Raw genomic sequence first — 21,273 nt, 5'->3', positions numbered from 1 at the left:
TATGGGACATTCAGTCAACATACTGCTGTGCATTTGCTGAAATATATTTATTGATTAATTATCACTTATTGTGATAAGTGTCTTATATCATGTAGTTTACAGGACAATTACACAATTTGCCCAGTTCTGGAATATGTTTTTCCAAACTTTTCGAAGAGAACAATCGATGGTAACACAGTTTGAAAGTCCTAAAAAAAAAAAAGAGACAAAAAAAAGTGTTAAGTTTGGTTTTCATGTTTTTACCTTGTTTTTTTTTAAGGGATTCTAGCTCTAAATATTGTCCTCTAGCTGCATTTCATTATGAGTTAGAATGCAAATTATGCAAAACAATGTATATGAAACACACATTTTTGCATTGTACATACATTATTTTGAAGACAAGCACAAGAATTGATTGATTTAATTGCAAGCAAATATGTATTTCAAACCCTAAATAACTATAGGCGCTGCAAAAATTCTCTGCTCCCAAACCTAGATTTTATAGTCTTTAGAAAATCATGGTACACAAAATCATACTCTCCTCCATGGCAACCAAGTAGGTTAAAGACAGCAAGACATCTTTGCAGTGTTTCAACTTTTCTACCTTGGTTAACATTAAACATGGATATTAAACCAGCTCCATGGTAAAAAAAAGGAATATGTATTAAATAAGTATTAGTGGCAACAACTTGATTAAGAGTTCTGGTAGAAAAGATACAAGCAGAGTGATTCCTAACACGTTTTTTTACAGGAAAAGTTCTTGGTTATTAGATTCAATTTTTCAAAATACAAATGCTTACAAATCTCAACTGAATAACAGAAATGCAAGTGAACCTGCGCCTTAAGAGTACAACGTAAATACAATCAACAAACAAGAAAGTAAAATAAGCTAAGTATTCTAAACAGTATTTTGATTCAGCTACTTACTGATAAATGGTAAATTATTAGCAAGTCCGTGGTGTTTAAGATCAAGGTTTTCAAACATTCTTAATAAAAGTATTTTCTTTGACCCTGTGGGAGTAGTATCAGCAATACAAAATATTTGTCTATAATTGTCTTCCCTTTCTGAAAGTAACATGCCACAGATGAACTACCAGCTTTCCAGGTTCTTATGATTAATTTTTAAGAAGCTGGTCTGAACACTTTCTACTGATTTCTATTGTCAACACGATGCTTTGTGAAATGGCTTCATAAAATGTCTGAGGCCATGAGTGAATGAAAGCTAAAATTTTTACCTGTTCAACACATTTCACAATTTCAAAGGTTTGTTTTTCTCTTAAAAACAGAATGAAAACAATATTTTTTATTTTTTCCTGAAAAGTGACATGAAGCAGAATTATCATTCCCTGCAGAATTTAGTTTTAGGTACTTCACAGACCACAGTTCAGCTGAATCTCCATAAATAGACAGAGCAACTACAACTTCTGGTAAGCTTCATGTGAACACTGACATGGCCCACCTGAGTTTCACCTGCATGGCGTATTGCCAAACTGTGACCATATCATTTCTTACATCTCATACTTACAATTATTTGGTATGATTCCTCCTACATTCTGATGCATAAATCTTAAAATAGCAAGATAGACATATAAATTCAAAATCAAATACTCCCTGTGTGGTGTGAAAGTGAGTACTGCCCCATTCTTAACTGTTCACAAGATTTTATTTTTCATGTTACTCTATGCCTTGCACGGCTCAATTTCTTAACAACCAGAAACAGTCTATTTGCGTATTTTCATATTATACTTTAAGAATGGCACAGTATTTTGATTTTCATTGTCTGTTTGGCATCATAAGCACTTTCTTACTGCAGGAAAAGTTGTCCACATAATTATTATAATAAATATTATTATAACTCCAGCATAACTGCAAATAGTTTCCTCCTAAAGTGAAGCTAGTTATATTTAATTCAGTAAATTCACCAGGCTAATATTGTTCAAGGGAATAGAAAATAAACCCAGCTCTAGTTGCCAAGAAAGCAAACACATAATACAGCTATAATTTAGGATCAAGCAGTAATTCAGAGCAGAATACGGTATCCTTTATTTTGAAAAACAGGAAGTATGTTTTTAATTTACATGCAGGACAGTTAGGTACAGTTTAACAAAAAAAGCAGCAAACTCAGGGAGAGACGGGGAACACAGTACAAGGTGCACACCCCCCACATCAGGATAAAATCAGGAATGGTAAGTCTGAGTATTGAAGAAGTCTTCATTTGCTAGAGCAGACGGCTTTTGCTATTAGGCTGCCTGGCCAAACAAAAACAATTGGCTGCCAAAATTAGCTCCTTGGGACAATTTAGGAGCCTTTGAAGTGAACAGTTTTTTGAGCTGGAACTAAGCCCAGGTCCAGCTTCAAACTCAAATCAAAATGACAAAGAGGAAATTTTCTGTGCCACACGCCCCCTCAGTGTAAGATTACTTTGGGTTGGCAGCTGTAATGTTTATCTTGTTATTCAAAGCTATTTCACTAGATACTCACAACTGAGCATTTAAACAACTGGCTCTGATTATGACGACAGCAGTTATGTTTGACCACATTTAGGAAACATCATACAGTCGGATGGATAAATAAAAGTGTTGCTGGCTTTACAGTTAGACTAAAGAAGTTTAGAATGTGTACTAGATAAATGTTGCACAGTGTGCATATAAACTATAAGTATCTTTTTAGGAAAAGAACCCCAGCCATTTCTGCATCTGAAGATAAAGATTTTAATCAGGTTTCAACAGCATGAGAAAGTAAGGCCTGAAAATACCACCCCGGCCTTGCAAGATCTACCTCACAGCACTGAAGAGTCTGTCCCACTGTATCATTGTAGCAGCATAAAGGGAAAGCAATTGGAAGACAGGTTATCATGTCTATCTAATGTGATGGTGAAATGTAGGTTCAAATTGTGCAGTGAAGCACCGCAATGCACTGCTGGTTGATTCTGGTAGACTGCCAGGATCATCTTGAGTTTAAGCCGATTGATTGCTACATAGCACAGAAGTTATGAAGTTATGTAGATAATCCTTTTGAAGAACAAAAGTTGTGAGTGGAGAAAAACAGGTGGCTTCAAAATTATTTTCACCTTCAGTCCGTCATTGTTGTTAGCTGGAATGAATTAGCTTACAAATATGAATTCCTACATATTGGTGAGATTGATCCCACAGTTTTGCAGACTAAGAATTATAGGAGCATGGAGACGAGCTTTACGGAATTTTTCCGCAATGCGTTGTTAAATCATGTCATATAATTCTCAGCATCAGAGACCCGTAATCCCCAGGACCGAGACTTATTTTTAAATAGGTCTCAAACAAAGTTAATATAACACTTCCTTTTTAAACTTGTCAAGCTTTGACTCCTTTCACTCTAGTAAATTGTAAGTGACTCAAGTTCAACTGACAGAGATTAACTAGACCTAGGGACCCTTTTAATATATTTGACTACTTGACTGTCATGTGTGCTCATCAGTTCTAAACAATGGAGTCAAAAAAGGTGACATAAAGCCACCAAAGGTTTGTCTCAATCAGCACACTCTGATGTTGTAGATTAGACTTGCCAAATGCTCACTTGGTTTATCTTTGGAATGTTATTATTCAAGCAAAATCTAAAGAGATTTTACATCTGACTGTACAGACATACATAAATACAGACCATGTACAAATAACATTGGCAAATCAACAAGACCTTATAGACCTACATACCAACTTGAAGGCCTTTGAAAAGATGTTTGCTTATATTCTAGTGATAAATTTGCACTAACAGTGTTTCTTTCCAAGTAATTCTGAGAGTACTGTACTATTTCCTGTAATACAAAAATGCACTTTGGAATAAGATAGAATTACAATTAAACATCTTGGAAATATCATGAAACAGAAAGTGAGATGCTTCAGACCAAAGCAAGAACAGGCAAACAGCAGTAGATTAAATGGAAATTAAATTTGCATTAAGATGTATGAATGCAGATTTCCATCATAGGTTAGGAGAAGGACAACTTGAAGATGTTTCAAAGATAAATTGTATAACCTCTCTAATGAAAACTACTCCACCTATAGCAGTGATTCAGAGCACCAAATTCTTTTCTGAGCCAATCTAACAATACTGAAGTCACTGTATAACTGCATGATGTCAACCACGACACCATGGGCTATGCAAAAGATACACGAATCCATTAAAGGTTTGGATCTTGGAAAAACTTTTTTGTAGTGTCGGGATTGTATCTGTTGCTCCTATAGAGACCTACAACTGTAGGTAACTTCCGTTAAGAATCAATGGCAGAAGGAACAACCAAAAAGTAGGCACATCCGCTAGAGTCCTAATTCTATCTTCATGCTACTGGACAGCAAAAACAGGGAACAAAACTCACTTTTCTTTAGTTTGAAATCAACATCCACAGGTATACATAAAGACTTCAGAAAATGCAATGGGAAATTCTGCATAAATGTCCATGCAGTAGTTACATCCTTAGTGCAGGGTAAGCTCACTGAGCTGCCTTCCTTTTCCCACAAAGCTGGGAGGCGCCTCATGTGCACACCTCATTTGAAAATGAGGCAGTACTGCCAAGTGCCACTGTAAAGCCATAGTCCACAACCCCCTCTGTTTAATACTAAGTGGTCATATTTAAGTATTCCCTATGTTCCCAATGATTGTAATAGTAAAATTAGAGTTTTAAATTGAGCTGTCATAATCAGCCTCCTGACCTATTAATAGTCACAGAGGTCTCTAACAAGGAAGCAAACCAGAAAATGCAAGCTGTTATAAAACTAAAATGTTGATCCAGCTAACTTTTATTCTTAGCAAATTTATCAATACTGGTTAACAATACTTCCAACTAGTACAGGGCCCTCTGACATGACAAAATGAGTGTAACAACCCATTCTGTCAATACAACACAAATGTCATTTCAAGTGCTCAAAACCCACTAAGCTACCCTAAAAAAGATTGATTTATCTGCTCCAGTGTTTCTTTGGGGCAAACTTTTCTCACAACTGAAACCAATTAGTGGGCTTGGCACTTGTAGTGCAGAATGTAGGTCAGCATCAAGTAATAAAAAAGTATTGACTTTTCTCTGTCTGTAAGCAGCATGAAAGGGGTGCCATGGCCTTGTCGTATATGAAAAGAGCTCCATTAATTTCACTTATTTCAACTGGGGCTGTCAAATACTAATGCTTCTATTGCACTTTTCACACAAAGTACATTGACACCAATCCTGGCCCCAGTGAAACAAGTTTACAATATTTCAGTCAGTGAAAGGGGTACTATAATTTTTAATTCCCTGTTGTACATTTAGTCTCTTTAAGCAGCACTGCTCATAAGACCTATTGAGAGATATGAGCTGGGACATTAATAATGGCTACACGCTTCTTCCCATGGGCAACAGAACCCATTTCTTGGGCATAGCTTCAACAGTTAATTAGCCATAAAGTTCAGGACACAGTTGTTTGGCGTAACTCTGTTTTCGTGGCTGGTGGGCACAGACTGCCAATTTTGCTTTCTGCTGTGGAGAAATATCCAAAAACGAGGAATAGGCCCTCTGTGACTTAAGGCTATAAAATTGAAAAGCTAATGTGTTAACCAATTGGGTCAACTAACCCCTTCAAATAAGAGATAACAACAAAAGCCTGGATCATGCCTTAGGGACTAGATCTCATTGTGTCAGCGCAGAGGTATTGACTTCCAGGGAAAAGTGTGCCTAATCGGAGTTTCCTGTGCTACAGTGGACAAGTGACCACTGCTGTGACGAAGAGGATAGAATTACACCTTTCCCTATTCAGCTTCCTAGTGCAATGCAGGGGAGGAGAACAAGGAGCCATCATTTATCTCCTTTGACTCTTTACTACTGCTACCAATTCTAAACCCTCTAAATTTTGTTCTTTTGGGTAAGTGCAATGAAAAAACTGTGCTTCCGCGAAGAGTTTATGAGCTTCTCCATATTGTGGATTGGCACAGCAGTGGCCAAACTGACCAAAAATGTTATGATTCTGTTTCCCTCTGTCGTCTGTAATTTCCCTCCTAAACTGTCTGCCTTTTTTTTTTTTTTTTGCAAGTGAAGTTTATGGTTCTTCTTGACAAGCTTGAGGGCTCTGAGTGTGACATCTAACTCATTCCCTAATTACCTCCTGCAAATGCAAACATCATCAACAACAATAAAACTCTTTGATTTAAAAAGACTGGGTGACTATGGTAGAAGGCAATTTTCTACTTGCTTTAATGACTTTGCAAGTGCAAGTCTTACCCTTTGAATCAACTTGCTATTAGATCTTAAAATAAAACGATATTGCATAGCCATCATGAAAGGCAACTTTATAACCTTCTGTGTTACACTTACATCAGGCAAGTTTTTTCTACTTGTTAGTTTTAGCTTTTTATTGACATTATGATAATGTGTTGTAAAAAAAAAACAAAGCAGGAAATTATGTTCACAGTAGGAAATCTAACAACACTATTTTAATATCCTATCTTCCAAACAGAAAGAGAAAATATTAATTGCTATTTAATTTATGTAACAAACATTTCATTATTATTAAACTTAAATTTTCAGGGAGATTTATAACTATCACTGACTCCTATGCATAAATGAGGAAATCAAACTCAAACAGTGCTTGCCAGAAATCATGAAAGATTTCTAATTACGGTTCATGAATTTGAAAAGCCACTGATCTGATAACCACACGGGTTTAGATACTTCCTGCATGATGTGTCCAGTAGAAGCAGCACAGCAATGTGTGCTCCTCTGTGACAGCCTAACAAGGAAGGTATAACTCTCTTCCTCCCTTTCTCTAATACTCTGAGAAGGAAGTGTTCTGCTACTAATCTATGCTCACTGAAGTTAATTTTCTTAGCTCAGCAGCCAAAATGTGCCGATTTGTGCTTTGGAGAAACTGGAGATAACTGGTTGACACAAGTAATCTGTGCAAGGTAGAAGACAATGTGTTCTAGACCTGAAAAGAGCCTGTTTCTGCTCCTACATGGTTAGAAGCAGTTTGGACAAAGGAATAAAAGTGTATCCCACTGTACCCTTCTATAGCTGCGCAAATTAAGCTATGACACAGCAGAAAATAATTGTGCTTTTGAGAATGCAATAGTTTGAGCCACTGTACAAGGAAAGCAAAAATTTTTCTAAATAAGATATTTTGCAATATCTATGTTCATCAAGGATTACAAATGTGTCAACCCTTCCAGGGCTTTCTCAAAAGCAAACATAAATTGTCTCCTGGCTTTGAGGGAAGTTTTGTGCAAAGGAGGACAAAGGAAAAAGGGGAAGGATTTGGTCCAGTGAATTACTTTTTCTCCTAAGTATTGCCTCTCTAAAATTAACTTGGGATCTGAAACTAGCCTGTCCTTTTTGTCACGTGTAATATAGCCAGCAATGAAGATTTGTGGTTCAAATTTGCATTTGTTACATTTACTTAGTACCCTGCAGTCACTGTGGTTGCCCAAGGGGAAGGAAGGGTGGAATTCCCAGCTGTACCCTTCATTTATTCCATTTATTGATGATCTGCAAGCCAGACACTGTCTGGTCCTTCCTCCCAAACATGCACTAGCTTTGCAATGCTTTAAGGAGAAATATATTGTCCTTTATAAGTAAGTGTCCAGATAACAAATTTATTTATGTGTATAAAGCTAATCTACTGAAAAAGAATAAATCACCTTGATGTAGACACTTTTCAGGTACTTTTAGACATATTCAGAGCCAGTATCAATATTAAAAGTACAGTTTGTCACACAAAGTTACAGTGAATGCTGTACATATTTTAGTCAATGTTATGAAACATCATCACCCAAAATCTGTTCTGAATGTCTGCATTTGAACCAAAATTGCCAAAGATAATATTCTATTTTCCAACTAATGTAGCCTTTTTTTTTTTTTTTTACAAGTAAATTAAATTAAGAAACCAATGTGAATTTCTCTGCAAGCTATTTCATAGTTGGATACCCTTGAACTTTACTGAATCTGGGCTAAAAAACAAATGTGTAGTTCAGTAGGTATTCAGAATCCCAAGAGGTGTTTATTTGCTATTGTCATGCAAATGTCTACTTCTTGCAGGGTACTTTACCAAAACATTTTTAAAGAGGGAAGTAGATGTTCATCTTAATTTATTTAAGATGTATAAATAACATTGTCAAGTATGAAAACACACTGATGAGTAATACACAAACCTTTTATGAAGTTATTAAATCTGAGGTGGAACTATGCCTAACACTACATTCCTGTGTACAGAAAAATATAGATTCCTAAAGGCATCTGATGAAAGAGTAAAGGACATATTTTTATCATAGTGCTTGTATTTTTAAACCAACTCCTTGTCCTGTCCATCACACAGACTCTGCTAGCAACAGGACTTCTATTAGAAAATAATGCACTTAGGGATAATTATCTTGACCCGTGCCACTCATAAGCTGCCTCTTTCATTGTCTAATCTGTTCAAGCACAACATTCCCTTTCCAGCTGAAAATAAGCCAGTGCCAAGTGTTGACTGCCAAGACAAACTCAGAACTACTTTTAACCTGATGAACTAAAGCCAGAAAATGTTTAACCTGCCAAGATCAAGCTGCAGATATCTCTAACTTGCCAAAATCATGGATATCTATGACATCACTAGGAGTTAAGGAGGAAAAATTCTGAGTTGAAATCCTCAAGTGAAAATATTTTTATTTTAACAGGTCAAGTTTTATCTGTTTGAAAAAAAGTTGTAATCATTCAGAATCAATTAAAAAAGGCACGCTGATTGCACTGTGTTTGGCACATGTAGCAAAACCAGTACTCCGGTTAGATTTCATCTGATTTGACACTGTTCTGAATGATGTTTTCAAACCTGATGATTGCTTTCTGTGATGAGATGATCAGATATGCAGATCAAAGGAGAACAGTGGATGCTGTCTAGCTGAGCTTTAGCAAGGCTTTCCACACAATCTCCCAGAGAACCCTTTTAACCAAGTTGGTAAATTATAGTCTACATGTGCAGAATAATAGATGTAATAACTGTCTGGAGTATCAGGTGCAAAGGGTAGCAATGAACAGTTTGTACTCTAACTGGAAGCTGGCTACAAATGTATTTCCTCAGGTGCTATCTTGGGACCTATCTTGTTTAATATCTTCATCGGTGACCTGGAGGTGGAGACGGAATGCACTCTCATCAAGTTCACGGACCACATCAAACTAATGGGTGCCATTGATACACTCGAGGGCTATCATTCAGAGTGATGCAGACAGGCTAGAGGAATAGCCTAACGGAACCTCACAATATACAGTACAGACAAACTTACCTGGCACAGACAAACCCCAGGAACAAGGCAGGCTGGAGACTGACAGGCTGGGTAGCAGCTCTGCAGAAGAGGGCCCGGGTGTCCTGGTGGGCAACTAGCTAAAGAGGAATCAGCAATGTGCCCTCACAGTGACAAAAGCTGAAGAGAAAAACACCTTTCCTGTTTTGTAAATATAAGCTACCTTCAGAAGAGGTTAAAATGATCAACTAGGAAAAGACCTTTCTCATTTTGCAGGCAGCTTACTTTGGAGATCAGCTAACACTAGAAAAACTACTTGTCTTCTATCCAGGGTCCACAAATGTTCTCACTAATCAATTAAACTAGAACAATAGCTCTTAGGCTAATACTTATTGCTATTTTTTCTGTCTATATTTATTCATATATGATAACATATCTTCTCTGTGTATGATGTTTTTCTTCATTTTCCAATGGCACTTTTTCTCTTGTGTAAATCCACCAATTCTTTGATACAGTTCAGGAATAGCTTAAGCAACACTGATTATTCACTCAGGTGCCACAGATTTGTTTTGGCATTGACATGAAGCTAGTTCTGTCAAACTGATTAAGGAGATTCAGGGAGATAAACAGTTTGTATTTATAGCCAAACATTATTTCAGATTCAACAGTGTTCAGAAAAATAAAATGGATTACGCATATTAGCACAAATTTAAAAAAATAGATTGTTGAACACTTCAAAACCTAAAATCATGCTGTCTTGGGTCTGATACAAGTACATGATGTATATACTAAATGTAACAACTTGTGCAAACATATTCTATGGTAGTACATAAGCAAAAGTTTATTTCATTTTTCATCTGGATACCTTCCAAACTAAATTCTACTGCTGTTGTCCATGTTGAGGAAAGAATTTAGCCTTAAAGTTTCTTTAACATCTATGTCTTTAATGTCTATGCAGAACTTTCAATGTATAGCTGAGTACTATTATATCTTATAAACTAACAGGAACTAGGAATTTTTACAATGTTTTATATGCTAAATTATTCATTGACAGTGTAGTAGTAATATAAGTTATACTATAAAGTTTCCCATACTTCTCTGAGGACTTCGGATTTGACCTGAAGTGTTGAAATTCTTTAACTAGCAACACATTTTGGTCTTTCTCCTGCCAAATGCTTGGGCATCTGCAAAAACTACAAATCATGCCAAACTCTTTGAGTGATATATGGAGGACCACAATCCACCAGGAAATAAGCTAAGACCAACTCATTCATTTCATTTAGGTCCTTCAGTTGGATTTGAACCATCCAGCCCACAAACCATGTCTCATGAGATTGCAGTATACATCCAGCCCACAGTAATAATGATTCATATACATATATGTGTATATGCTTTATTGCTACCTTTAGCTGGATTAAAAGCAATATATCAAATTTTATATTTCTGCTTCTTTTATTAGCTTTCTAGCACTTGATCAGCTGATAGAGGTGATAATGAAATGTTTTTTTATAAACTGGAGTTTGTAAGTCCTGTCCTGAGAATGTAATATTTCAAAAAATAGCCTAAGCTTTGGGGAAAAAACCAATTACAGAAACAGCATTAAAAATGCCAAGCACTGGGCAGAAGCAATTCTGGATCAGTTTAAAAAAGTGATTGATGAAACTCTAATCTGAACTGAAGGAACAGTTTCACGACAAGCTGTGACCATTCCACACACTTCATTAGCTGCCATAATTAGCCTGGTGTTTCAATTTGTTAGAACTGGTGGGGACAATTTTACTCAGAATGCAAACATCAAAAACCAGGGTGCCTCAGACTTCAGAAGAGGCTGATGAGAAGCTTTTCTAGTCTCTGTTAACTAAAAGATTAATTACAGCTGATGGGAGGCTGTACTCTGATTGTCACTCTGTCTATGTGCATTACTTTTAGCATTAGAAGAAAGACATGGTTGACACTATGCTGCTCAATCAAGCAGCTTCGCATTAGTGTACAAAGTCTGTTAATATGCAATGTTTTTATTGTTTCTCTTTCTTTTTTTTTCCCCCCTAAGTTTGAGGCTTTCATACCTAACAAATTATACTTTAAAAGAGCAGGTATTCAGTTGCTAATGATAAGCACTTACCACTTACGCTGTCATTCCTTCATACAACTACAGGTAAGAGATCCTAATGTGTCTCAAAGCTACTGGCTGGAAGTATTAGTAGTTTGTGTTATCATAGACAAAATGTAAATTCCTGCTCAAACATTCTCACTATGGAAAACAAAACAACACAGTTGTGAAACAGATACATCGCAGCCTTTTTATCTTATCCCCTTTACTTTAGGTGCTATTACCTCTGTATACTAACTCACCAAAGATTGTAAGGTTATTTAAATGGAAGTGAAGTCTGAATGTGAAGTGCTATGATTATTCCTGAGTAATTCCGTAACTCTCATTCTAGACTATTAACACACGGTAATACACCTACTCATAAATAACTCCTTATGTGAATACATCTTTTAGTTTCCCTACATATTTTACGCTGAGATCAACAAAAACTATAGAAGATGAAAGAATATAGTTTCTTATCTCTATCACAGTGGAACATCTTTTCAGCCTGAGTTTATAAAATGCTTGTTGAAACCAGCACTTCATTGCATTAAATGAATAAACACTTAAGTGTATTTGGAAGCAAATACAATATTATTATTTAAAATGGAGCAAACTATTTCAGAGTTGATTCATGATATAAATTTTAAGGAAAGAAGCAGTAGCTACTCACATCAAACCATTAGGACAACAAGCAGCCTGTATTACTTACTTCACTCTAATGTAAGTGCACAACGTTATCTTTTACTGTGATTTGTCCGACTCAGGGAACGTAGATTACTCTAAAATCCATTTTACTGCTCTAAGGTCTTACCGCTCTTATCTACTTTTGCTCTCTGGAGAGATCATCAAAACAAGAAAAACTTGCAGTCTTTCTCTCAGCTTGGGCATATACCAGGCATAACCTCTTAGAACCCATCCAGAACAGCTATAAGTATTAATAACACCACAAATTATACAACTATTCGATTATAATGGGTCAGTGTGACAAAATATGTCATTCAGACATCATTTTAAGATGCAACATTCTGTAGTCCTAAGCCTATCTCTTACAAGAAATCACCAGAATATGTGCTGATCTTCAATTCGCAAACTCACCAGCAACATGCGTTCAAAGATGAGACTAAAAAAATGTGTCTTTTTCTGTGAAAATGGGTTACATCATTTTTCCTAGAACATTCTTTCTAAATACCATTTACCTACATATTGACTATATTCATTGCGGGCCAGATCCTTATCCAATGCAAGTTAGCCTAGCTTTGCAGATATATCTCAATTATGCTGAGGATCAGTTCTCATACCTGCATTTTTCAAGAGTTATATGGACCACATAATTCTTGGAGGATTGTGAAAGGCTTTCTGTTACTTTAACTTCATCTTTTTTTAACCAGCACAAGCAAGGTGAGTATTATCAAATAATAAGTAGTTTGCTTTTGCAGATATGTTCCATAAAGGATTTTAAGTGCCTTCAAAATACAGCCTTTTTAATTCAATAACGTGGCAAATTGAATTGAATTGAAATACATTATATTTGGCAGATATATAAACAAATCTACTTAATTCCAAGAATGCTGAAACAGCCCATCCAAAACTGTCATCAAAAGGCAAGGCCAAGCACTTTCCAGTTTAGTGTGAGGCTTTTCAATTCCAACAACCACAATGATATCCAAATAGTGAACACCCAAGAACAATATAAACAAAACAAATTAGGTGTAACTTTAAACTCACTGTTTCCAGCTCAACTGATTTTTTCTTTTTTTCCATTAAAAGCTCTGCCACAAGTTACTGTAAGGTACTGTAAGCATGTACTGAGGAATTGGTCAGGATACTCTATTTCCAAAGTATTTCTGATTAAACAAGAGGCTTTAAAATGTTTAAGCAATGTGTATAATGGGAATTATCTAGGAAGTAAAAACAAATCTATATTTCCCTCAAAGAAATATTGGTTAAAGTTAGCTCTTACTAAAAAGCAAGATTTTCTTTTCTGCCACTAACATACAAGTTACATTGTTAAATGAGGAAGGTAGGAAAAGCAAGACATTTATCATCCAACAGACAAATGACACAGGATTGCTAGTTAGACAGTATAATAAGTACCATCTAATTTTCTCTTTCGAATCAATTTATTCTTCAAAGCCTTGGATCATCATCAAGGGACTGCATTTTCCCGTTGAGAAATTACAGAACTGAAAATCAGGTTTTATAAAATATTCAACCAGTTGCTGACAAACCCTTACAAATAATCACTAGAATGGATTTCATTAGAAGAGTGGTGGCAGTATCTTTTCTTATGCAAATAACTGAGTGGTTTCACTCTTTTCTGTCACTACTTTGTAGTATTCCCTCAAAATCAGACCCTGTAACTCATCAGTAACCTTCACCAGAAAGTTTTTCCAGTCTTTCTTTTCAGCCTTCCAGTTACCCACAGATTCTTTTCTGAATTTAGTTAAACAGTAGCCAGGGATACATTTTGTATATTTTAATTTGCTTCACAGTGTTTACCTTCCTTCCACACCTAAGAAAATAATTTGAAAGATTGCTGATAGTTAATAATAATTTGCATTGCATATATCAAAAGTAGAATTTGTCAAAGGCAGCCCAGCAGTGGTAACTTTAAGTATTTTCTCAACAGAAACAATCTACAGCTCAAGAACTTTTCCAATGGGAGCTCTGAAAGTGATCTTCATAACAAAAGGTATTTCAGTAAATATGATACTGTCATTCAGTAAGGAATCTGGAAAAATCATTAGGTCAACTGTCAAAAGTTGAAATTGTCATTTGCCTTCCTGGAAGACTGAATAGGTGCATCTTATAATGAGAGATATTTCAGTCTAGTCCTGCGAAGGAGAGGTAATGTCTGGCGTGCCCACTGCTGGATAGGACATGCTCCTGCCTTTTTAATACATTTGCTTTCCAGCAGCACATTATGACATTTACTAAAAAAAGCAAAAAATTCAGAAGTTGCAAAAGTGACTTTAAGCCATTTTTTTTGTTATCCAGCTTCAGAGACTACTTGCTTATTAAGCTGGTCTGTGATACTAAGTTGGACAACACTGCTCTTTTTTTGTACTACCTAACCAGGTAGCCAAATGTCTGAGCTTCAAGGAGCTTGTAGCTCTGAAGAGTATGTTGCTGTAGGAATCACCCTATGCGGTGGCAGGGAATTGCTCAAGTTGATTTTCACATGAAGATACAGCAGCATTCTGACTCACAATGGTTGTTCTGAGCTCAGAAAATATATGCTACAGGGTACAAAAGACAGACTTTTCATGAATAGTATAGGATGTATTGTTGTAGAATCAGATCCTTGGGTTTAAATTATTTGGGTTGGTGCAGGGCTCAGGACAGGAAGAGTCCTTATCTTGTAAACAGATAGTTGATAACTCAAACTAAGGGTCCATTTGGAGCATCTGAATAGATATATCAAATCATGACAGCAGTAATAATCATACAGGAGCCATGTCATTGGCCAGGGACTGCTGGAGTGCAACACACTTTGGTAACAACCCTTATTATCCCTGACATGGCTCATGAGGAAACCGGTAGTGTAACAAGCAAACTCATACAGATCATCTAATAATTCCCCTACAATAGAGTCACTTCTGGCTGCCACATTATATCAGCTCTGCATTGCCTGGGAAAATACATTGCAGTTGGATTGGGGAACTAAGAATCTGATATTCAAAAATACATGCTAACTCTTCTTACTGTATATTTATAACTTCTGTAACAAAGCATACAAATAAATATGGCCTTCAAAGTTTTAAAACATTTAATAAGGCTGATAGCATGGATGGATGCACGTTCACTAGCCAATATCACACTGTATTAGAAAATATTCTTGCATAATCTTTTTTTCCTAATTAAAATTAAAAGAACACAAGAAAATTCCTTTAAAAAATTGTCATGGATTCACAGTCTAAGAGAGAAAAATTTCAAATCTTCACACATATGTTATATCTATTTCAAGTTCAATTACTACAAGGTTAGGAAAAATGGAGTTAAGGTGAAATTTAACTAAATTTCAGTATAGTGAGGGATGGAAAAGCATGAATAGTGTATCAAACAATTCAACCACATGACATCATCTTCTAGACACATGATTGTTGTATGTTGTTGATCTGCAAGGGATGAAACTAATTTTCAAACAGAATAAATCACTTCCCCCACTTCCCACCCTATTTTTCCCTCACACTAGCACTATACAAAGATAAATTTGCTGTGGTACTGCAGGACACCATGGTCTCAGAAGAATGTGGAAAAAAGTGGGTTGGCCACGGCCATGTAGAAGAGTCACACTCACTTTCTAAGGTACTGACATTTTCAGGCCCTATTAGGTTCTCTTTGTGGACGTCTTCCCATATATCTGCAAATTCATGCCCTACTTCATAATGTGATTCCACTTGGGCCGTGATGTGAGCAACAATGAAAATCACAGAGGCTATTGAACTTTCAGAGGCAGCAGACTATATAAAATAGGATAAGATCCTTGGCACCCAAGACATTCTTTTTTCATCATAGAAAGTCTAAACTTAGTGAAGTCACGTGAGAGGCATTATGCAGTTGAAATGCATGGAGATTTGATCCTTACAATCTTCTTTAAGGTAAAAACTAAGACAAAGATCAAGAATTTTTTCCATAGGCTGTTATCTCTGTTATCGCAGATAGGAAATTTCTGCTAGTTCTTGGACTGGCAATGAAACTCTATACTTTGCGTTATGCTTGTGTCGTAACATTCTTTACATAAATTCTGCCTTAAAATACATGCACGCACTGGTGTTAGTCTGTTATATGTATCATGATTTAATTAAATACTTCTGCAACTTCGTATAATCTCAGTTAAAGGCAATCACTGTCCAACAAAATCGACTGAAGCTGCTGATTGTACCTATATCTACAGTGGCTGAATTTGAGCCTGTAATTCTCTGCCTCTGGTGACAAAGATGTAAGTGATACAATTTATATAAGGAACAAATATTGCCTGCTGTAACTGCTACACAACACAGTGCGAAGATGCCATTCATGTTGACTACAGCCCAATTTCTACTGCTTCACCAAAAATAGGCTTGCGTTCATGGTGAATTACAAAGGGTATTTTTCCTAGCCTAGGCAAGTCCATGACAAACAGAAATATTTGAACTTGATATTTGATTAAGGCTGGCAGTACTCTAGAAGTGATTTCCACTCGACAACATCCAATTATTTAATTATTTCCCATATTAATGGAATGAAACAATTCAAAACAAACAGCTAGGATGACTTTTGCAGGAAGCTCATAATCATCAATTCATACATGTAGAAATCTTCCTAAAATTATATTAAGCTGGCCTGTTGAACTTGAAAGGCATATTTTATCCCAATCAATGCATAAAAGTAAAATTATCCATAACTAAGGCATGTTTCTCTGCTGTACAGTTCAGCTGTAATGATCCCCACACACTGCACTTGCACATCAATTATGATAATCATAATCACGGTCGTTAAGCTGAATGTTCATTATTATCAGGATGCTGGTGACAGCAGATTCAATCATCGGGTGCAATGGGCAGGCAGTCACAGTCCCACCCAAGTTTCTGCAGACAGCGTTGTGCCACATTAAATCTATGATGTGTTCCACATCCCACTCCATTCCAAAAGCTGTAGACGGTAAAGGTCAACTTTATGTTCTGTGCAATATGCTTAGGTTCTCTAAATTAATTCTTTGCAGTACTGAGTATTTTTATGCTTTGTAGATAATAAAATTCTGTTTAGGACCAAAATGTCTGTGCAAATAATGAAACAGTGATACAGTCATACTGTAATTCACCTGTAATAAGGCATCAGATGAAAGATCTATCAAGAAGGAACATCTTAAAATGTCACTTCCTGAATTTTCTAAATAAGAAAATATTAAATGCTGTCATTAAAGTCAGTTTTCTAAAATGCATATGCAAACTAATTCCAATACCAATTAAAGGCTGTAAGCTATCATTTCTGCCTCGGTAAATACGAACATATGTGAGTGTTTTGACAACTGAAAGATTATAGTTCATGTATGTGATCCCTTGACTGTCCAACTACGTTGGAATCTACCATTGTCGATTAAAATCATATAGACTGGTAAATTTATTATATTGATACTTCTCACCTAAATTCTATCAAAGGCATTCCAATGTGTTTAGACATATGATACTGAACTTAAAATATGCAAGCATTTTTATTTTTATGGCAGTTTACAACAGGGTAAACTCAGTAGATTCAGTTTCACTAGAGGTATAGTATTTTCATTTCTTGTTTACTCTTAATGAAGAATTTGAATACAACAGTTTTTCCCTCAACTCAAACTTCTTTGAAATATCAACAGAATGAGATAAAAATTTTCAGATTATAACTAAATGAAAAGAAGAACTATTAACTTTTCCTCCCATAGATATGCTAATTATTATGTTTAGAGGAAGTCTTTGCTAATACCCTTTCATTTTCCAGAAGAAATATAACAAGGCAATATTTTTCATTGTTGTTCATTTTATTTCTAAAGTAATCATAATTTACATACTAATCTTTTTGTGACTTGAATTAAAATGCATACTTACAAGCACATGAAAACATCCAGAAAATACTACTAGGATATGCTCTCGAACATACACAGGGGAACTTTTTTATATGTAGCTTAAAAAAAAAAAAGCCAGCTAATATCAAATAATACCTCAGCAGCTCAGAGGGATCACTGATCCACTGACCACTGAACTGACTCCTTGGAAGAACTTACGCAGTAGTATGTCTTATCAGCAATGACAAGGGAAACTTCTCTAGTGTAATACTATCAGAAGCTGAATATACATCACGGCAGGGTTTTCAGCTATTCAGGTTATAATATAAGTTGTATCCATAAAAATATCACTTCATGGGAAACTCAAAGGATTGTTGTGTTTAGCAGACAAAGTGTTAAGCAAAAATCAGATTTTTTTTGGTAGTATTTCGATACATGCCATTTAGCCTGGTGATTCATTAGAACAGGGCAATTTTGTTCATAGCACTGATATATTCGAATTTTAATACAGTTTAGAAATAAGAAGGGACAGGGAGTTCTTTCAAATGTAACAGTTATGAACAGTAATGGTTATGACCATGTCACACCTGCCTATAGAACCTTTTCCATTAAAATATTGCGAGGAGGTGGAGTTTTGGGGGTTTTCCTGATAATAATGACCCATTAAAGCTGAAGGTAGGTCATAAATAGCTCTTTTCTCCTCTTATCTCTCTGTTTGGGTAAGCAGCTCCTAATTGAAGCTTCATATTGATTTAGAATTGGGGTTGGAAGGCAGTATGTCATGTTGGGTTAATGCATACAGCTATTCACCTCCAGATATTTAGGTTGAAAACTATCCAAGATCACAAGTAAAGTGAGTTTAGTTGTTTCAGCTAAGACCACAATTTATATAATATGATATATGTGTGATGTGATATGATATACAATACAAATACCTTTACATTGTTTGGTATAGTCAGCTGAGCCTGATCAAGAACTGCTAAGGACTGGAAAAGGAAGAGTCTTTACAAGGGCAAGATGAGTACCAACAATAAGACTTTAAGATCTTTTTTATGTATCGTATTTATACTGTGGGACTTCAGCCAGTATATTCTCCACTCGTTGCTTTTGAAAGACAAATTCAGATCTTTTTGCTCGAATGTTGATCTTTGTGCCTTTATTTGCAATGAGATTTAATTAATGTATGTTAAAATACCAAAACTTTACTCTGAGGTCATTTTTAAAGCTTAAAAGTTTTGAGAAAAAATTCTTCTAAAAAAATATTACTTGTCAAACTAAGAAACCTTGGAACTTGTTATATGTTTACAAAGGTCAAGTTACTTTCAGGGCAATAAGTAATCACATCTTACAAGATCCCAGAATTGTTTAGGTTGGAAGAGACATCTTGAGATCATCTAGTCCAACCCTTGTAATCATCTAGGGCAGGTTGCCCAGGAACATGTCCAGTTGGGTTTCAAATACCTCCAATGATGGAGACTCCACAACCTCTTTGGGCAACCTGTGCCAGTGCTCTGTTACCCTCACAGTAAAAAAAAAAAAAAAAAAGCGTTCGTTTTCTCTGTTCGATGGAATTTTATGCATTTCAGTTTGTGTCTATTCCTCTTGTCCTGCCACTGGACACTACCGAGTCTGAGAGGAGTCTGCCTCCTTCTTCTTCATTCCCTCCTATCAGGTGTTTATACACATAGATAAGATTTCCCCTAAGCTGAGTTCCAGCACTCTCAGACTCTCTTCATGCAAAAGATGCTCCAGTCCTTTAACTATCTTTGTCACTACCAAGTCCATTATCCCTCTTGTATTGGGAAATTTTAATGTGATTATGATACCCAAAACAAATAGAAGTAATGTAAACATTACACAAGCTCACATTAGAACATGTTCCAAGGAAAATTACCTCTTGTAGCACTACAAAATCAGAAATATATGAGATACTCCTGACAAAGAAGGCAGTTTAATGAGACTACCTTAAAACAAAGAAGGCTCTTCACTAATTTCTGAAATTCTCCAAAGAATGTAAGAAGTAAAATATTTAGTTGTTTTTAATCAGGTCTTGCCATGATTTTCTGAAGGTTTATCTTAATGTGCAAGAGTGAATACATAATCTCTCTTAAATCAGAAAAGGCAATATAGATATAACAAAACTTTGCAAAACTTGTGTAACCAAAGCTTTATTTAATCAGGCTTTTAAAACCTTATCTTGTAGGTGGGAGAGGTATTGAATTTCCTCAAACAGAACTTAACAGAAAGAGAGTCGAGGAAGCCTGATATGTCATCATATCAGCTCTATACTGTGTGATTTCATAACACATCAGAAAGATTCCCATGGGATTCCATGATCTCTGGATGAGGCCCAAATTCACTTAGTTCTAATACAGTAACAGTCTAAAAAAGTAAACCATTCTTTAGTTTTTGAGTGACTTACCTTGTCTGCTACCCACTTCTTAGGCTGTACTTCTCGGAAGTGTTTAACTCCGTAAGTTTCTTGGACATATTTGCCTGACCTATGAATTGATGGGTCGTACTTCTCATTTTTATGATATGAAGAAAACGGCAGAAATCTGAAATTCAATAATATTTTAAAAATCAGTTATGGTCTACTCTAGATGCCATGGAACTGACGTAAGTCAGTCATACATACCAGCACTACAGGAGGTGACATGGACACAAGTTCCTACTATTTGCCACTACCTTCTCAATGTTCCCCCTCAGTATTTTGAGAAGATAACTGCAATTTCTCCTATAGCTGCTTTTAAACTAAATTTGGAGCAAAGAAATATAAAGTTTCAGCATGATAAAATGAAGACTTTCTGTATGAAGATATAACTTGGTTCACTTGCATTATTAGATTATTACTTTGGCTGTATCTGCACTACCAACCAGTGTGATGTGACGAGAGAATAAGCAGGGTTCAATTTGCTAGGATCTGCATGTTGACACCTCAAGTCTCAGACAGTGAGGTCTGTGCCAGCTGTCAGTGGCAGCCCCACAATGTGCACAAGTACAGAGCTCATTTCTGGAGAACTTGCATCCACTTTACAAGGCTTGTAGGCTTCAACACATAACCTCAACCTGATCATTCCATCAGGTGGAAACATTTCAAGCGTGACAGCATTATGAGAATAAACAGGCATATTTGCTCCCTGTACCTTAAACTAGGTATGCATCCTTTGATATCTGTTAACCAAAGTTAATAAACCATAATCTCAGAATCGAAACTTACACAAATAGTACTGGTGACTTTCACATATTGCCACATCACAAAGCAATGAAATGATTTCTTGTGAAATCACAAATTGTGCACGTTATTCTCAAGGTATAATTATGTCCTAATTAGCAATCTTTTGGGGCCTGATTCTTTAACCTTTGGTCATACTGATTGTGGACCCCCTACTTACATAATGCTACTGAACAGTGAAGATCCAGCTGCTCTCTTTGGGCATGGAAGAAGTTTTCAGATGGATGTCTCTAA

The 21,273-nt window shown here is 35.9% G+C and overlaps 1 protein-coding gene across 1 annotated transcript in view; it reads right to left on the bottom strand.

Annotated features, from left to right (window-relative positions):
• Positions 1-107: 107 nt before the first annotated feature.
• SPATA17 (spermatogenesis associated 17) overlaps positions 108-21,273 on the bottom strand; it is a 91,388-nt gene continuing 70,222 nt past the window's right edge. Inside the window, exons 9-10 of the mRNA XM_086460736.1 lie at positions 20,227-20,362; positions 108-188 (exon numbers count right to left, since the gene is read on the bottom strand). Of these exons, the coding sequence (XP_086316862.1) occupies positions 108-188; positions 20,227-20,362 (217 nt within the window). The remainder of the gene's footprint in view (positions 189-20,226; positions 20,363-21,273) is intronic.

The sequence above is a fragment of the Leptosomus discolor genome, chromosome 2 (assembly GCF_034619465.1).
Source record: "Leptosomus discolor isolate bLepDis1 chromosome 2, bLepDis1.hap2, whole genome shotgun sequence".
Taxonomy (NCBI): Eukaryota; Metazoa; Chordata; class Aves; order Leptosomiformes; family Leptosomidae; genus Leptosomus; species Leptosomus discolor.
The sequence above is the reverse complement of the archived record's forward strand: the minus strand, read 5'-3'. Positions and strand labels throughout refer to the sequence as shown.